The following is a 16,927-nucleotide window of genomic DNA, read 5'->3' as shown; positions in this document are numbered from 1 at the left end:
TAAATGCAGCGCAGCAATATTTTATCACGTACACGACGGTATTTTTACACATACGAGATGGCCGTGATTAATAAGTGAACTGCGTTTGACGAGACAAACGACATTCAATTAACGACGCTGTGCCTGCATCCATTGCCCATGGTGCAATGTTAGTTATTCGCCACTAGAGAGGGATGTGGACTCAGTGTGGACTGAGCCATGCAATGGATGTTCAAACTGGTCTCAGCAGAGACTTAAATAACAAAAGTCCAGTCAACAATTTTTCAAGCCCTTCTGTTTTTTGCGGAGAGCAAAATCTGCAACTGGTGCAATTTTGACTGCTGTTCTGTACATTTTGCCTTTGGTTCTGTTCTTCTCTTTACCTTTTCACATGCTGATGATCAAAGTATTACTTAACACATACAGAAATGCACAGAAGCACTGGGTAATGCTTTTTGACCTAAACTGCACAACTGATATTAAGCCCTGTCTGTGATTTAGGTCCAGGTAGAAACTATTGAAGGTGTGGGATAACAGGATAGTGATTTGAAGAGGAGGGGACTGAGGTTATTATGGGCCGGGTGTCACAGGAGCTTGGGAGCAGACTGCATCTGGGGTCCTTGAGCAAACGGTGAACTCTGGGCTACTGTGAACATTATTTGTCAACATCTCCAGGACCACTTCAACAGAAAGTCAAGGTGTGATGCAGTTGTTAAGATCAATGGGAACATCCAAAAATGTCCAAGCAATGGATACGGTATCATGCAAAGTTTTTCATGATCAGGCAATTGTCTCTCTACACATCTCTCTCACACTCTTATGTGTAGAGACAGAGAGGAAGATACATATGCATGTATATGTATACATATACATTTATTTTAAAACAAATATTATATATATTTACAGTTAATATAAACTCATAAAATCTATATATACTTTATATACATATTTACATAATATTTACTATACACACATATTTTATATATATATATATATATATGTATATACATATTTATATATACGTGTGTGTGTGTTTGTGTGTGTGTGTGTATGTGTGTGTGTGTGTGTGTGTTTGTGTGTATACAGACACTGACACATATGTTTATGCATGCCCTTGATTAAATAGAATCAAAAACTATGATGTAACCAAAAAATTTGTTTTGGAGATAACTAAAAAATTTTTCTATGTGATCAATGTGATTTTTCAAAGTCGTATTGTTAACATTTTATCTATGTTTGAATAATTCGTTTGATCTGGGTAACATCTTAGAAACCCTATAGTCATGTGATTCCATACTATCCAATAACAGCCATTCAGTGCAGTGTTTCACCACCATGATTGTACAATAGAATGGTTAGTTGATGATGGAGTAGCTATGCTGTTGCTTGCCCAGGTCCATCTTCTTACTTGACTGCGAGTTGCCATATAATGTTACTAACCCCCTTTGGTATATTTGTGTTGACTATTCTGAAATAAACTGACTATGTAAGGTTTATTTATTACATTTCACATCATTCTCATCTGCTGTTAATGTTAGGATAAAAAAAGGCCACAATAATTGATGAAATGGCAGACTACTTGTTAGTAATCGAATGTCACCAGCTGAGTATGTTCATGTGTGTTGAGTCTCATGGTGACTTCCAAGCCGCTACTGAAGCATGACACTAATGTCAGTTTAGTAATACAGGTGGCTATAGATATTACATGAGTGGAACCCAGGTATGCACAACCATGTTGACAAATCTCAGTGCAAAGAGAAATTACCACAATGAGAAAGCTAAGGCCAACCACAATTTATGAAGCAAGACAAGCATGCACAGGACATTTATGAATGTCTCCTGCACCACAGGAAGAGAAAAGAAATGGATCAATGCTGGATATTTTTTTTTGGGGGGGGGGGGGGGGGGGTTGACTTGTCTTAGTAGAACTGTTGGTGTTGGTGGCCAAACACATGCCTTAGTACCCTTCATTAGATGGGTGGTGAGTGGTGTGCAGACATGATACTTCATCGGTGGTGCTGTACCTTCATAAATATGGTCACAAACCTTTACAATGGATAAATATAGCTCTGCGCTGTAGTGATCTCATACTGTGTGATTTGCTGCAGTTTGATCCCGTGTAAAGGCCCATACAGTGACCATAAAGCCACTGCACAAATTTGATGATTTTTTACATCTGGTATTTTATTGCATTCATTTTATGTTATCTGGATAGGACATTCTTTTCACTGAGCCCACTGTTTTAGCCAGTCCGCATGTTATATAGATAAGTGATTCTGTAAAGTATCTATACATAGTAACCTAACCCTGTGGCTGAATTGTTTTTTTTTCCATTGGCTGCTGGCAGTCCTTCTGTCTTATGCTCAGCTTGTGAAACCTGACACTCAATTCAATTTATTTAAAATGAGCATTACATGGATTCACTAGCAGTACATGTATGTTGTTTTATATATTTTTAGTTGTACTGTGGTGCTGTGCCTTAAACTATAATGTGAGGGAGAAGTAAGATCTAGAAAAAGTAAATAATCTGCATTAACCCTCTATTTCATGTTGTGTATAATCTGTTGTGTATAATTTAAAATATTAATTACATGGCTAAATTTTGGTAATAGTTATTTATGAATTCCCACATAGTTTTTGCTTACCCACTGTTTGTACATCTACGGGAAATAATCAGATCCATGCTAATGCTTGTGGTCGTTCTGTACTCAGAGAATACACAAGCAAACAAATGTTCATGCCAACTGGTGGCAGCTCTTTAATTCTTAAATGTAGCCACAGTACTATTGATAAAGCTAAATGCTCCCTATTGTACAGACTGATGCTTTTATGTGGCCTTAGCAGAGCTGTGAATAATTATGGAAAATCAACTAGCAGCTGAAGTGAGTGTAGGTAGTGAGGATGGATACAGTGTTTCAAATACAATTGTATATTTTTTGGGGGGAAATGGACACCAGCTTTCTGTTAACCAGATGGGAAAAGTTCCAGGTCTGAGGGGTGGAAAACATACCCACGCTCTACACAGATATAGTCGAAGCTCACGCAAAGCAAGTCAAGGTTTCTCTGTAACTGGCAAACAAACAGCAAGAACTTAGCAAAGGTCACTGGCCCAGCAAACACTGATGTAGCCACCCATGCTGTCCCGGGAAGGAGGGGGATCACATTTCTGGGCTGGTGGAGCAGCTGTTTCACCCTTGGCTCAGAATGTTTACGTAAGTGTTGCGGAGAGCGTCAGACAGACCAAATATCGGCAACCGTTTAATTTAAGAGTCCGTCAAAAGGTTGAACTGCTAAAGATAAATTGCATTAACACAGAAGTCTACCGGCATAGTGCTCTTGAATTGCTTAGATCCTAACGTGATGACACAAAAGGCCAAAAACCAGTGAAACGAGAGCATTTCCTTTGACCAAAATGTTTGTCAGAGCTCCGTTTGCGACCCAATGTTCAAAGACAGATAAAGCATTTCTGGACAAAGGAGGAGGTGTTATGACAATGATAAAATAAAAATTGAAATTCAAAGGGCTCCTTTGTCTACTGGTCTTCACTCATGCAACCTCCGCCTTCCTTGGATGGCCACACACATACACACGCACACTCAGACAGACAGACACTCACCGACAGTCAGACACAAATAAACTGTACCTGTGATCGATATTTTCTGGGATCAGGTGGAGCGCATAGTGATTTCGACATATTTGCTCTCCTGGCTTTCTGAGTAAGCGTGGGCCTGCAAAGTCACTGGCTGGGGGTCAGAGGCAGGGCCAGTGGCGTGGGAGACCACGGCGCACTTTCCGACAGCTGGCTCATTCATGCCTGTGTGGAGAGAGAGCGCGAAGGGGGACCAGGGGTTTCAGTAGATCGACAGACGGCTGCAGAGGATCCGTGTGCGCTGAAGGATGGGCTCCCAGAGGAAGGTGCCTGCGCCGCCACCGCTGCCGTTGCTGCTGCTGCTGCTTCTCTGCACCGGCCCCGCTTGGCCAGACCAGGCCGCCTACAGCAGGGAGAGCAGCGCTGGGACGGTCAGTCAACTTTAGGCCCCCCCGGGGGCGCGTTTAACTGAAGTGTTTTCGTCATTCCAAACATGCTGCCTGTTTCCTACTGGCTTTTCAGGAGAAACCGGGTCAAAAAGCAATTTGGAAAGATGAAATATGACAAGAGGACTCTCTTTTTTGGTAAAAAAAGATGCTAAATTAGAGAAGATGGTATGTTGTGTATTTATATATATGTATACACATATATATTTATATACGTTTTGTGTGTTTATATATATATATATATATATATATATATATATATATATATATATATATATATATATATATATATATATATATGCAAAAAATATATGTATATATTATATGTATTTATATATATGTATGCCAGACTTTTTGCAGGGGTTGCTGGCTTTGGCTTTTGCAGCCAAATTGATTGAATTGCACTGAAACAGGACTGAAAAGCCAGCTGGGGGTGGGGGTGAATTCTAAAATCATGTCATCTTTTTACAATGCATTCATTTGTCTTTCTTTTCTGATTAGCTTGTTTTAAGAAGCCAGTTGGCAGATTTGTCTTCTTTTTCCTTTTTACTTTGTCCAAGGTAAATATTACCGAGCCATAGAGCGTTTAGCTTTTGTTCTGGCCGTGTAACATCCAAAGAGGGTTTTGGCATTGTTGGCTGACAGATGAGGTCACGTTGGCTTGGCCAGTCCTGCTTTGATCCTTGTGAGAAGGTATGGGGCCAGCACCGCAAGTGAAGCTGTAAATCAAACACCATTAAGTCATCAGGAAAGCGACTGCATGAAAGACAGGAATCCACCTGGGGTCACTGATGTGTGTGTAGATTACACAGACTACCTCAGGCTGGGCAGTGATTGTCAGAGATTCTATTTCCCTTGTCTGTGAGCGGCGCAACATTGTCCTAGCGGCCGGAGGGCCTGACAATGTGCTGAAACGTTGTGCCAACGTCCTGGCAACGTAGGCATCAGCTGGGAAGACAGCAGATCAATCAGGAATGCAGTGCTGATGGCGGCGTCACCAGCATCAGTAGCGCATGAGCGATGGGGAGACGGTGGGGGGGGGGGGGTAGGTGGTGGGAGGGGTTTGCGCTTAGACAAAGCATTGGACTTTGGGCTCCCTACATGAACAGGGCGGCGTGTATTCGGTTCAGCTTTAACTTATCTCTCCAAAGCACAGCTGGGTACTGCACCCCAGCCTGCCCACATTAAATTTGACCCCAGTGTAAACCCAGGCAAAACCACAGAATGACCGGAAGAGTGTTTTTTTTTATTTTTAGGTGGGGTAGGACGTGGCACACAGACGTAAATTAATATTTCCTAAAAAAGCCATAAAGATACACAACCCTTAACATCAAGGAGCCAAAAGGTTGTTTTACCAGCCTTGTCATTAGAGGTGTCCTCTGCCATGTTCTGAAACCTGTGCTTGTTATAGCTAGCCTCTAGCAGACAGGGGGAGCCTCCTAGTGGAGAGATAGGGTTATGATCAGGCACTGAATACTGCGGAAGGCCACAAGCAGTGCTGCACTGTAGGCCTTTTCTGCAGAAAAATCTTGAGCCGGCCAAAATTTTATGGCAACAGAAGCCTGTGGCTTTACAAGCTTGGTGGCTGAAAATGACAACAGTAGTATATGTTTGTGCACCTTATGACAGCAATTATTGTGGCAATGTTTCTTACAGTTATTACAAATATGGCACTCACAATTCAGTATCTGTTTGGCTATATTCCCAACTATCACTGAATGTATTTCTTGTAAGTCACTCTGGATAAGAGTGTCTGGTGAATGAATAGATGTGTATGTAATGTAAATGTGTATGTAATGTAAATGGGAGTGTAATGTGAATGTGTGTGTAATGTAAATGTGTATGTAATGTAAATGGGAGTGTAATGTGAATGCATATGTAATGTAAATGGGAGTGTAATATGAATGTGTATGTAATGTAAATGTATATGTAATGTAAATGTGAATGCACTGCCCGGTCTGTGAGGGAGTGGAAGAGATCAGGAGCTCTGTGTGTGTTGGAGACTCACGGGTGTGCTGTGGGAGTGACGCTAGCTGAGAATGTGCTGGAGTGTGAGGGTGTATGTCAGGTGCTGTGTGCCAGCTCTGAGCTGCTGAGTGTTGAGTATAACTGTGTGGGAGCATATGCTAGGCGTGTGTGTGTGTGTGTGTGTAGGTGTGTGGCAGTATATGTGTGTGTCTGTAAGTACGGGATGTTGTGCGTGTGCATTTATATAGATGTATGACAGTTTGCTCTGTGTGTGTGTTTGTGTGTATGTGTGTGTTTGTATAGGTGTGTGACAGTGTATGCAATGTAATGTGTGTGTATGCTGTGTGACAGTTTTTGTGTGCATTGTGTGTTGTGCAGACACTGATTTCAGGGCAGGGCCTGATCAATCTAGGACAGAGATGGGGCTCCAAGTCACCGTTGATGCACACCAGAGCAAACCTAACAGAGGTCACCAGGTCAGTCATCATTACATGACACCAGCAATGTTTCCATGCAAACAATCATTTTAAAAGGTATCATAATGTACTGCTATTACATACCTATCTATGCTTTTATCATCCTTGCTAATCAGCATCATTAGCCTTTTTATTTGATTAACATTCAAGTTAATACCATTATCAGAAAGCAAAAATATAACGTGTCAAAATTGCAGTGGAAGTAGTGATAAAAGCTGTCTGAACATTCCATGTCATAGCCGTTCTTAAAGCATCTATGCATATTCTAACACCTTTTATCTATCCCATTCTGTGCATCTGCCCTCTGCAGCATCAAGTCCTCATTCGAGTTCCGCACGCTGGACCCAGAGGGGGTTGTGTTTTACGGGGACACCCGCGGGGGCGCTGACTGGTTCGTGCTGGCGCTGCGCGGGGGCAGGCCCGAGATGCAGATTGGAAAAGCGGACGTTCTGACCACCGTCACTGGCGGGCCCAAGCTCGACGACGGAATGTGGCACAAGGTGTCTGAATCTTGCCATTTTTGAGCCCCAGGGTACGATAACTGAGCATCGATCCGCCACTGGCTTCTTTACAGCAGTGCCATTACTGCTAATGCGCGAAAGCACCGGCATCTTCTCGTTTAGGTAACGCCGCGCTGCTGCAATATTGGACGGCGATTGTGACAGTTTTATGTGCTCGGTGGAGCTCTACTCGGAATCTGTCTTCACTGTTGTTACTGCTTTTTAATTACCCCTCCCTCCGCCCCCTGTCAGATAGAGCTCCGCAGTGAGGGCAGGTTTGTGGTGCTGGAGCTGGATGGGGAGGTGGCTCTGGTGGTGGGGCTGCACTCCCAGCAAACCCAGGCTGATCTCTCAGGGCAAATCCGCCTCTCCCTTGGTGGGATCCTGATCACAGAGCAGCGGCTTCTCAACCCAGTATGTCCTCTCCCGTCACAACAGCTGTTTAATCGTCTTCCTCTTATATACTTGCTTATTTGCACACCCTTGTAGAATGCCCACAGTTATTATACACCCTTTCCCCAGTAGATATTGAATTTTTACAGTTGCAATTTCAATAGCATCCAGGTTCCATATTCAGTTCTCATGTCTAACGTCAAGAGATGAATTTCCTATTCCTGATGCTGCTTTATGCTTGATATTATTGACATTATGATAAAAGCCTCAGGGTTACTTGGTCAGTGAACTTACATCTTTGTTATGTCAAAATTCCTGTAGGGTCTGCTATTTTACCCTTTCAGAGACAATCCAAGCAATTTTTACTATTTCTCACAAAAAGTGAAAGTAAGTTAAAGCACCAAGATGAAATATAGATAAATCAATTTCTACAGGCAGCCACCTTATATTTGGTGCATTATGTATGTTTTTTAAATAAATGTGTGTTTCATGTTAATTGTGAAGTTTATGTTAATTATTTATGTTGTTAATTCTGTATTTTCTAAATTTCCAAAACTTTACGAAGGCCTGGAACGTATTCCAATCCACCCCATGTTATGGCTGTCTCTGGAAATGATGTTTCCCATAACAAAGTGAGACATCTACTGAACATTAACTAAGGTTTACCTGTACCTTGCTTCCCTCACTGCCCCCAGTTCACTCTTCATGACACAGCCTCCAAGGAACTTGGTCTGAGCCCTTAACAGCCTTAGCTCGAATCCAAAGCCAACTTTTACCCCTGTGTGTGTGTGTGTGTGTTTCTGTGTGTGTGTGTGTGTGTGTCAGCTCCGCATGGAGATGGATGGTTGCGTGCGAGCGGGGACCTGGCTGAATCTCAGCACTCCCTGGGAGACGGACCTCAGCCAGGAGCTTCAGCCATGCTTCACCTGGATCTCCAAAGGCAGCTACTTTCCCGGGACCGGCCTGGCTATCTTTAACTCCTCTGGTGAGAAATGGAGGAAGACAGGGTTCCCTGTAGCACATGACAGGGGTCTTGGTAATTCTGTTCATCAAGAGCCAGAATGGATCCAGTTTTAACCAGGGTTCGAATTAAGGGGGGGGATCGGGGGGGTCTGACCCCCCCTAATTAAGACTTGAACCCCCCCAAAAGAGGTAAAAACAACAGTTGGTGGGGGGGGGGGGGGACATTTATATATCCTTCTTACCTGTAATTGTAGATATTACAATTTATTTCCCATATTCATGCCTGGAAGAATCTTGTAATACGATTTCAGACACCCCTAAAGTGTCCCATACTTTGTAATATTTACAATTACTGGTAAGAAGGATACATAAATGTATTAACTGTTGTTAAACATGTTTTAACTGCTGTTTTAACATGCTCACTGTATAGCAAAAAACCTTTTTGCAACTGCACTCCACAAGAGCCAGAATGGCTCTGATTTTTGACTTGTTTTGTGTCATACTTTCCTGTATACTGGTTGTGAAAGCCTATAAGATGCTAAGGTATGAATATAGTTTGTTAAACTATGATTAATAGTAGCAGTATGTTTAAATGCAAGGCAATGTAAATGTTGCAAATTGTAGTACTTTGAAGACTAAAAAGCAACAAATAAGTGTACTTTATTGAAAAAACAATGATCAAATTTATTCACACCTGTGCAATCAGTAAATGGGCCTTTTCCTTTGACCCCAGAGGTGGTGTTTTTATTGGGTTCAAGCCTCTCTCAGGGTGATTTTTTTTTGGACCATTTCTCCAGCATCCGTGGATTTAAATTCAATTTGAATCACAATTTTTTGTCAAAGTGTAGTGTGGAGTTTGTGATGGTCATTCCAATCCATTGATCACTATCCAGAGCATCTGCAATCCCTTGGTAGATTAGATCATTGTTATGCTGAAGATGCCAGGACGGTATGGCACACCTTGGTGGGGGGGGTGGGATTTAAGGGTTGTAAGACTGAGGCATGACGCAGTGGAGAAATTGGAAAGTACAGGCAAGAGATGGGAATCAGGTCTCTGCCGTTACAGACTTCCCAGTGGACCGAAGCGAGGTTTCCATAGAGATGGAAGGATACGATGTGTCCACGTGGAACGGAACTGTTCTGAGCCTCAAGACCTCGCAGGGGGAGCCGGTGCTGACCGTCACTGCCTATAATGAAACAGAGGTAAATGCGCGAGCACTCACCCACAATGCTCTTCCTTTTGTTGTGTGGGCTCACAACATTTCGATCTGTCATTCTTATCCAGAGTGATGTACAAAATGCAGATTAATCAGTGTGTACATTCATACACACTGATGGCACGACAGGCTTCATGGGCTAAAATCCGAATCAATCCCCAGATAACAGTGCAGCCAATTTTTTTTTTAAGTGAGCACCAACCTGGTTTGAACTCTCATTGCTAGATTTTTTTTTATTTACATTTTAGTCACAGTCCACCATTATAGGCCTTTTCTGAGAGACTCAGCACTGAGAGTAGCAGGTCATGCCCTACATATATATAGTAGTACGTCTAGTCTCATACCTATAAGATAGGTCTATATCTTAACGTTCTGAAAGGAGTCACGCTCCGTAGTTCCCAAGTTGTGAAATGAGATGGCAAAGATGACATATTTATGAAATTACAAAAGACACAAACACAGTACATCCCTAGATATCTTCCTCTCTCTCTGGAAGTAACCCCTTCCTTTTTTTGGAAAGAAAGTACATTGAATTGGCGTGGGCCAACTGCAGAAAACTGCGTTGTTTCGCACTGACACCCAGTTCTTGTACCCTGTCTGTGCGTGTCTGTATGCATGCGTTTGCGTGCTACAGGAGTTTACCGTGAAGTTTGGCACTCAGACCAGCACTGTGAAGATGGAGCCATTTCACCTTGACCTGAACTTGACCAAACACGCGCTGGAGGTGTCGGATGGCCCAATTATGGAGGATGACACGCATGACTGGCTGTCGATGTGGAATGAGGGCATGGTCCTGGCCTTTGGGGGCGTACCAGGTGGGTTTGGGAAATGCTGTTTGCAGCATAACCAACGGCAGTGTGCGGCGGCAGTGTGCGGCAGCAGTGTGGCGTCGTGGTCACACACAAGGTTGCTGGTTCAATTCTCTGATGGGGTGCTCCTGTTGTGCCAAATTGTTGCAGTGAATGATCAGCCATATAAAATGGATGACACATAAACTGTATAAGCCAATCTGGAGGAAAGCAAAAAATGTAATAATGCAAATAATGTAATGTAATGACATCGCACCACCATGTCTTAACCACCATGTCACTGTCACCACCATTTCTCCTGAGATGCAGAACTATGAACTGAGAACTTTGAACTTTGCTGAGATAGTGAGGTCATAAGGATGGGTCAGGGATTTGGCAAAAGGTCTCCCCCCACCAATCTAACCAATCAGCAACCTCTTGGGTGTACAGCAGTCAGAGGAAGTTCTCCAGTCATGCTAAGACACTAAGGGAGACAGTTACACCTTGGTTGACTGTCAAGAAAACAATCAGACTTGCCTCCAAATCACACATTATAAACCCGCCATCAATCGGGCTTTTGTTACTTCTCACAAATGGCTACTGGTTCTCTAGCTCAGAGGAATTAAGACTAAATAAGTATCAATCGAGTGAATTTCAAGCCAGCATTACACAATGCATTTCGATAAGATGAAGGGTCGAAGTTTTGATTGTATCCAGGCCCCAGCGTGAAACTCATGATGGCTGAACCTTTGGTGGGTGCTTCTTCCATGCAGATGGCACAGATGACGGCAGCTCCCCCTACCTGCATGGCTGTCTGAGGCTGATCCGAATCCAGGGCCAGGTGGTGGATCTGGACCGGGCCACATACAAGCACAACTCCGTCTCCTCCCACAGCTGCCCCAGAATGAGGCTGCCTGGGGTCCATGCAATGCCTGTTGTGGGCAGCTATATGTACTGATATTCTTATGTTCTCTCTACTCTTGTATTTTGTCCTTACCTGAGCCCCTCTTCTACCTGTCCTCCACCTCCCCTGACCTTCGACCCATCATTTCTTCTGAATCCCCATGCCCTTCGATTCCCCCAAACCTGCCATACCCCTGGCGTCCTGATCCAAGACTACCCCTCACTCCAAATCTCTCACCTCTTGACCAAACCCACCAAAACCGTGTCCCATGAATCAATGATCACGTATTTAACACTTCTCAGGACACTTCTCACCACCCCCTCCCCACTCTCCTCTCTCTCAGTCACTTGGTCATTCCAACAGTTCCGAGTTACATGTAGGCCCATTCTGCTTGGGTCATTTCCAAACAGCTTGCTGAAGGAGATCATGTGATGTAAGAACGACTGCATCTCTTGCACTTCCCTTTTGACTACGATGGGCCGGTGGTCGAACGAAATCGATCCGAATGGGCTTCAGGACAGGAGAGAATGGCTCCTCGTCAGTCCCGCCCCTGTTCCACCTGACTGCCTGTGATGTCAATGTTTGGGCGCTTTTCAAAAAGTAAATTTGTTTTTTTTTATTTCCTGCAACAATGTGTGAAATTGATTAAATATTACACAATGCATACTTCATGGGGAAAAAAAACAAGTTGAGTTCATGACCATGAATTTGGTCTTCCGCTAGTGTGATTGTTACTGATGTCCTTTTGAAACACACACTGATTGGTAGCATCACTTATCAGCTGCATATCAGGCCTGGGTCATTCAGACAGCCGGACATACAGCTGGTGAAACACGGTTGCCTAAGCATATATGCACTAAACACCCCCTGTTGCTCGTTACCCGCTCGTCCCTTGTGTAATGAGAGACGCCCACAGTGCACCAGCTGAGCAGGTGGATCACCAGATAATTTTTACTGCCTGCTTTTGTGCGTAAATCCTCACGGTTTATAGCGTGGCTGTTAGCATGTTTGTCCAGCTGGTTTGCAAGGCCACGTTCTTGTCAGGTTGTGTGAAAACATCTGTTGGCCACCAGGGGGCAAACGGGACCAATCTGTCACACTGTACTCGATTCACTCAGATTCAGAGTTTCAGTGATTTCCTCTTAGCTTTACGTTAATTTATTTTAGAGCAGGTGTTTTTCATAACTAATGAAATAATAAACACACAGCACTTATTTCAGTTTGCGCAAACATACGGAATCATGAATCATTTCTCACATTTTAAGTCATTTACATTCAGAGCTGCCCAGAAACGGCAGGCATTGTCTGATTTGTAGGGTGATTCGTAAGGAAATAAATCACACAGGTTTTGCATGACGATCATTGTCAGAAGCCCATGTAGCATTAACTGCCCTGTTTGGAATCAACGAGAATGCTGATGACAAATAACTCCTCCTATTTTAAAAAGGGAACGTGTTAAATGCCATAACCAGGTCATCAACAATTGACTGAACAGTCAAAGTGCACAACTACGAGAAAGAACTGTCTTGGTTACACTTTAAATTGGGGGCCTCATGTAAACATTCAGAATGCCTTATGGAGAGATTACTAAGACTACATATCAGAATCATAATCATGATTAAAATTCATAAGACAATAAAGTACAAGAACATTCAGAACCGTTTATTACACAGTTGACATCATTTCTAAGACCACGGTGTGTTTTTAATCATCCTTTATGGCTGGTATCACCTTTAACATTATTGGTAACAAGTGGCTATGGATGCCTGTGGGTGTTACTCTTGAATATTAGTAAATGTTGATAAAATGGACTACATGTGATATTTTGATGATATTCAACTATTTTTGATGTACATAATATATATTCCCTCCCATGCCTTTTTAGTGTTAAATCATCACTTTTAAAGGTGGAATCCAAACACAAGTGCAAATTATGCAGCTCCCTACAGAAAATGATAACTGCTCCAAACATGCATTTATTAACGTTTAGTGCATTCCAGTCTGTTAACTTTAACCTTCCTATTGCATAAGGTGGTGCACGGGATGAATTTGAGCAATTTACTAAAAAATTCTTCCAAATATATCATAAATGACTTGACGGTACATTACGTTGAATCTGAACTACACCCTATGGACTGACCCTAAAGAGTGCAGTGGCTATGTCCCATTAAAATAACCTCAGTCTGCCTCTATAGCATGTGAATAAATGCCTCCATAATATCATCAATATTTTACAAACAAACCAAGCTCCTGTGGTGCAGATTAGGAAGCCTGCCAAATGACTTGCTACTCTGCAAGGCTTAAATGGGCATTAGTGGATATTCAGAAGTGCAGAGTCCAGTGCAAAGTTCAGAATACAGCTGAATTGAACATGACCATTTGCAAAGTGCAAGGACAGTCAATACCTATTTACTATTATGAGTGTTAGCCAGTTCCTGTAATTCTCGAAAGAGACATTGCAGGGCTAATGCCTGCACTGAAATTCAAAGGTTATACACTAACGCAACTCCACCACGAGACCTTCCTCATAGTGGTACTCTTCATACATATAACTGTGAAAGCAGTGATAATTTTTATGGTACAGAGACGTGAAGCAAAAGTTGAGACAGTGTTCGCAAATGTATAATTATCATTTTGGACACATATGGTGACTTAAATATATGCTTTATCACATGTTACAGTGGTCCCCTGTTTGGGATTTGAACCTATCGGGCTCTACTTGCGTGCAGGGCCACCACTCGATCCCATGTGCATGAGGGTCGTCAACAGATTGCCCTGCAACTGCAATGCAGCGGCTGCCGAAGCCCTCCTCACAGGCCGAGACTCTTCACAAGAGAAAAGCTGGCACATCTTCATATTTTTCCTCTTCTTGTTCCAGTGCGGGGTTCGTCCAAACTGTTTGCCCGACAAAGTGCAGCCGCATGCTATTTGTCGCAATGTACTGCAGCCTCTCTGGCTCGGGAATCAGGTCCGTTACTCTGTTCTCACTCCCCGGTACGCTGTCAAAGGCCTTGATATCAGAAACAAACCACTCCCCGTTTTGGAAGGTGTGCAGCAGCACGTTCAGCCTGTGTCTGTGGTGTGGCAATCCCAGGCCACAGTCCACCGTCCAGCTAAGGGACATTTCGTTTACAAAGACCGAATCTCTATAGGTACCTTGCCCACGATATAAAACAAGTGTTGAAATCCTTGGGAGCATTTGTCCTCGAGGGTAGAAGCGAATCTGCCATTTGCACCTTGCCTGCAAACAGATGCTTGTAAATTTCAGGACGTGCTCTCCTGCTGGCTGGGCTGTGTAGTTCCCCATCTCCCAGCTGCTCCCCGCGCTCTGGGATTTGTACAGTCTCATGGCAAACGGAGCCGACGTGAGGTCGTTGTTGCGGCTCAGGAGCTCCACGCTGACCGAGTTGGCCTGGTAGCTGATCAGGCACCCTCTATGGATGTAGGCGTGGACCTCGTCGTCATCGTCGTCGTCGTCGCCGCCTGGGGTCAGGGCCTGGTACCGGTAGAGCTCGTTGGGGTGGATCATCGGGAGCCGGATGTGGCTCAGCACGTGGCTGGCCCGCTCCGGCCGCGCCCTCAGCCAGGCGGCGGCGGCGGCCAGAAGCGCTGCCTCACTCTCCGTCACCAAGTCGCTCCGCTGCAGCAGGGCGCACAGCTGCTCCTCCTCGATGGAAGCCCACCCGGGGGACTGTGCCGCCGTGTCCACATTCCGGGCGAGGAACTCCTCGCAGGCCTCCCTCAGTTGGGCGAGGCCGGCCAGTGCGGCGTACCGCCTCCACGGCACCGCCCGGTTGAAGGCCGCCGGGGACGCCACATTCCTCACCATGAACTCCTGGCAGTGCTCCCTGAGGGCCGCCATGTCATACTTGTCGGCCAGCACGCACACGGGCATGGCGCTGTCGACGTCAAGCTCGACCGTCCCAGTGTAGAAGTAACGGAGGAAACCGGCGAAGTGAGGGACGCACTGCTCGTCTTCGACCAGGCTGACCGTGTCCTGCTTGGAGCTGTTCCAGTGGGGGCTGGACAGCATGGTCCTGAAGACGGAGCTCTGGGTGACCAGGAGCAGGCGGTGTGCTTGGAACCTCTGGCTCCCATTGACCTCCAGCTGCACGTCGCTGAACTCAGGGCTGTCAAACAGACTGGACACCAGGGCCTGCAGCTCAGGCTGGTGGTCCACCACATCTGAGGGGCCACTCTGAAGAAGACATGCAGGGGAAAATCATTCACAACAAGATAATCACAATCGCATGTGGGCTTCCTAAGAGGCTGCTTCGGCAAGGCATTTATCTTGAGTGCAGGCTGAGCACTATAGCCCGGGTTTAATCCTAGCTGTATCATCCTCTGACAGTGACCGAGGGCCCACAGTGGCAGAACAAACCGCATCTCCTTCCGCCTAGGGTACAGTGTTTAGGTCAGCATGCACTAGCATGCATGTGTATTAGAGGATTGTATTCTCATCACTCTGCACCCCTGCTCAAACGCAGAGATTGTCGAGATGAAACTAACCCAATGTGCAAATACCATTGCCTACGAAGGCTATATAAAGGGGTAAAAGAATAAAAAACAGACAAATGCAATTTGCTACAAGTTACAATAATGGATCTACAGCATGTGAAAGTGAAGTAAAGTGAAGTTCTTCAAACATAATTTGATAAGTATCCATCCCATTTTAAGACACCTTAAAACCTAAAACCTAAGCTACCTTCCAGAGGGCCCCAGACATTTTCCTGACAGTACATGGTGCTGACAGTTGAACCTGGTCATTATCAACAGTGTCTCCAGTCATTAACAACACTCAAAACTACTCTATAGATGGGTTTTAACATTAGAGCACGTTATTTGAGCAAAACAATATTTTCAACTGTATATCACGGCAAACGTCTACTCTGCAAATATCTCTTGGCTGAGACATACAGACGCCCTCCTGATAGTACCAACTCCCAGACAAGCCAAGATTTTACAAGGCACTTCATTATTCGATCTGTTGCTGCGCGTACAGATAATACAATAGTATTTTTACGCATTTACGCACCTGCTCTATGTTAACTGGCAGTGGGTGCATTTGCGCTGTACACGAGACACGCAACGAAAACATATATGCCGAACACCAATCACTTCAGGTCTGTGACACGGTATTTTGGTTAAAAACAGTGTTGAGTTATTTGGTAGCAAATTATGGCAAAACACCCACCATTGTTGTCAGGTTTTCGCGAGCAGATCTCTGCGCTGTAAATCCAAAGCCTACACAGCGCTGCAGCACTTTCAGTTTCCATTCTTAAGAAAAGGATTACGTGTGCGCACGTTGACCGGTTTAGATCGAGTTTACACGGAGTGCGGACTAAATTTTCATTGCACAAACAGAAACAACTATAAAACAAGTGTATTGCTTCCGTGTATATTTTATTTAACGTTAGAGTATTTATGCTGTCATATATGTTATATTCGTATTGGACGATAATAGTATATTCCGTTTTGGATCATTATACAAAATATAAACTGGTCTGTTGTCATCAATAATATCTACAAAATATAATGTTATGAACTTAAACGTACGGCTTTTTTTTAGTTCGCCTCATCTAAAATTGGTTAGGTTTCAAAATATATTTTTTTCATTTTTGTAGTCTAACCAACGGAGCTATTGGTCTGAAAATGCATTATTAGTTATAACTAAATAGAAATCAATGAGACTGTGACAAAGTCT

The 16,927-nt window shown here is 44.0% G+C and overlaps 1 protein-coding gene across 2 annotated transcripts; it reads left to right on the top strand.

The window, feature by feature from the left end:
• The first annotated feature begins 3,692 nt into the window (after positions 1–3,692).
• shbg (sex hormone-binding globulin) lies at positions 3,693–12,251 on the top strand. 2 transcript variants are annotated; one of them, XM_036548352.1, is made up of 8 exons: positions 3,693–3,999; positions 6,361–6,458; positions 6,769–6,958; positions 7,211–7,372; positions 8,177–8,336; positions 9,381–9,517; positions 10,166–10,346; positions 11,093–12,251. In XM_036548352.1, exons 1-8 carry the CDS (start codon positions 3,877–3,879, stop codon positions 11,275–11,277), a joined length of 1,236 nt encoding a protein of 411 aa, XP_036404245.1. In that variant the 5' UTR covers positions 3,693–3,876; the 3' UTR covers positions 11,278–12,251. The 2 variants fall into 2 exon arrangements, with proteins under 2 accessions (XP_036404245.1, XP_036404246.1); XM_036548353.1 differs by lacking the exon at positions 3,693–3,999 and adding an exon at positions 4,085–4,182.
• The last annotated feature ends 4,676 nt before the right edge of the window (positions 12,252–16,927 follow it).

The sequence above is a fragment of the Megalops cyprinoides genome, chromosome 16 (genome assembly GCF_013368585.1).
Source record: "Megalops cyprinoides isolate fMegCyp1 chromosome 16, fMegCyp1.pri, whole genome shotgun sequence".
Lineage (NCBI taxonomy): Eukaryota > Metazoa > Chordata > Actinopteri > Elopiformes > Megalopidae > Megalops > Megalops cyprinoides.
Note: the sequence above shows the minus strand (reverse complement) of the source record. Positions and strands in the feature narration are given on the sequence as shown.

Coding starts and splice junctions, on each gene's coding strand:
- shbg (XM_036548352.1), top strand. CDS start 3,877: ATGGGCTCCCAGAGGAAGGTGCCTGCGCCGCCACCGCTGCCGTTGCTG. Junction 8,337..9,380: donor GGCTATCTTTAACTCCTCTG/GTGAGAAATGGA, acceptor CTGCCGTTACAG/ACTTCCCAGTGGACCGAAGC. Junction 10,347..11,092: donor GGCCTTTGGGGGCGTACCAG/GTGGGTTTGGGA, acceptor TCTTCCATGCAG/ATGGCACAGATGACGGCAGC.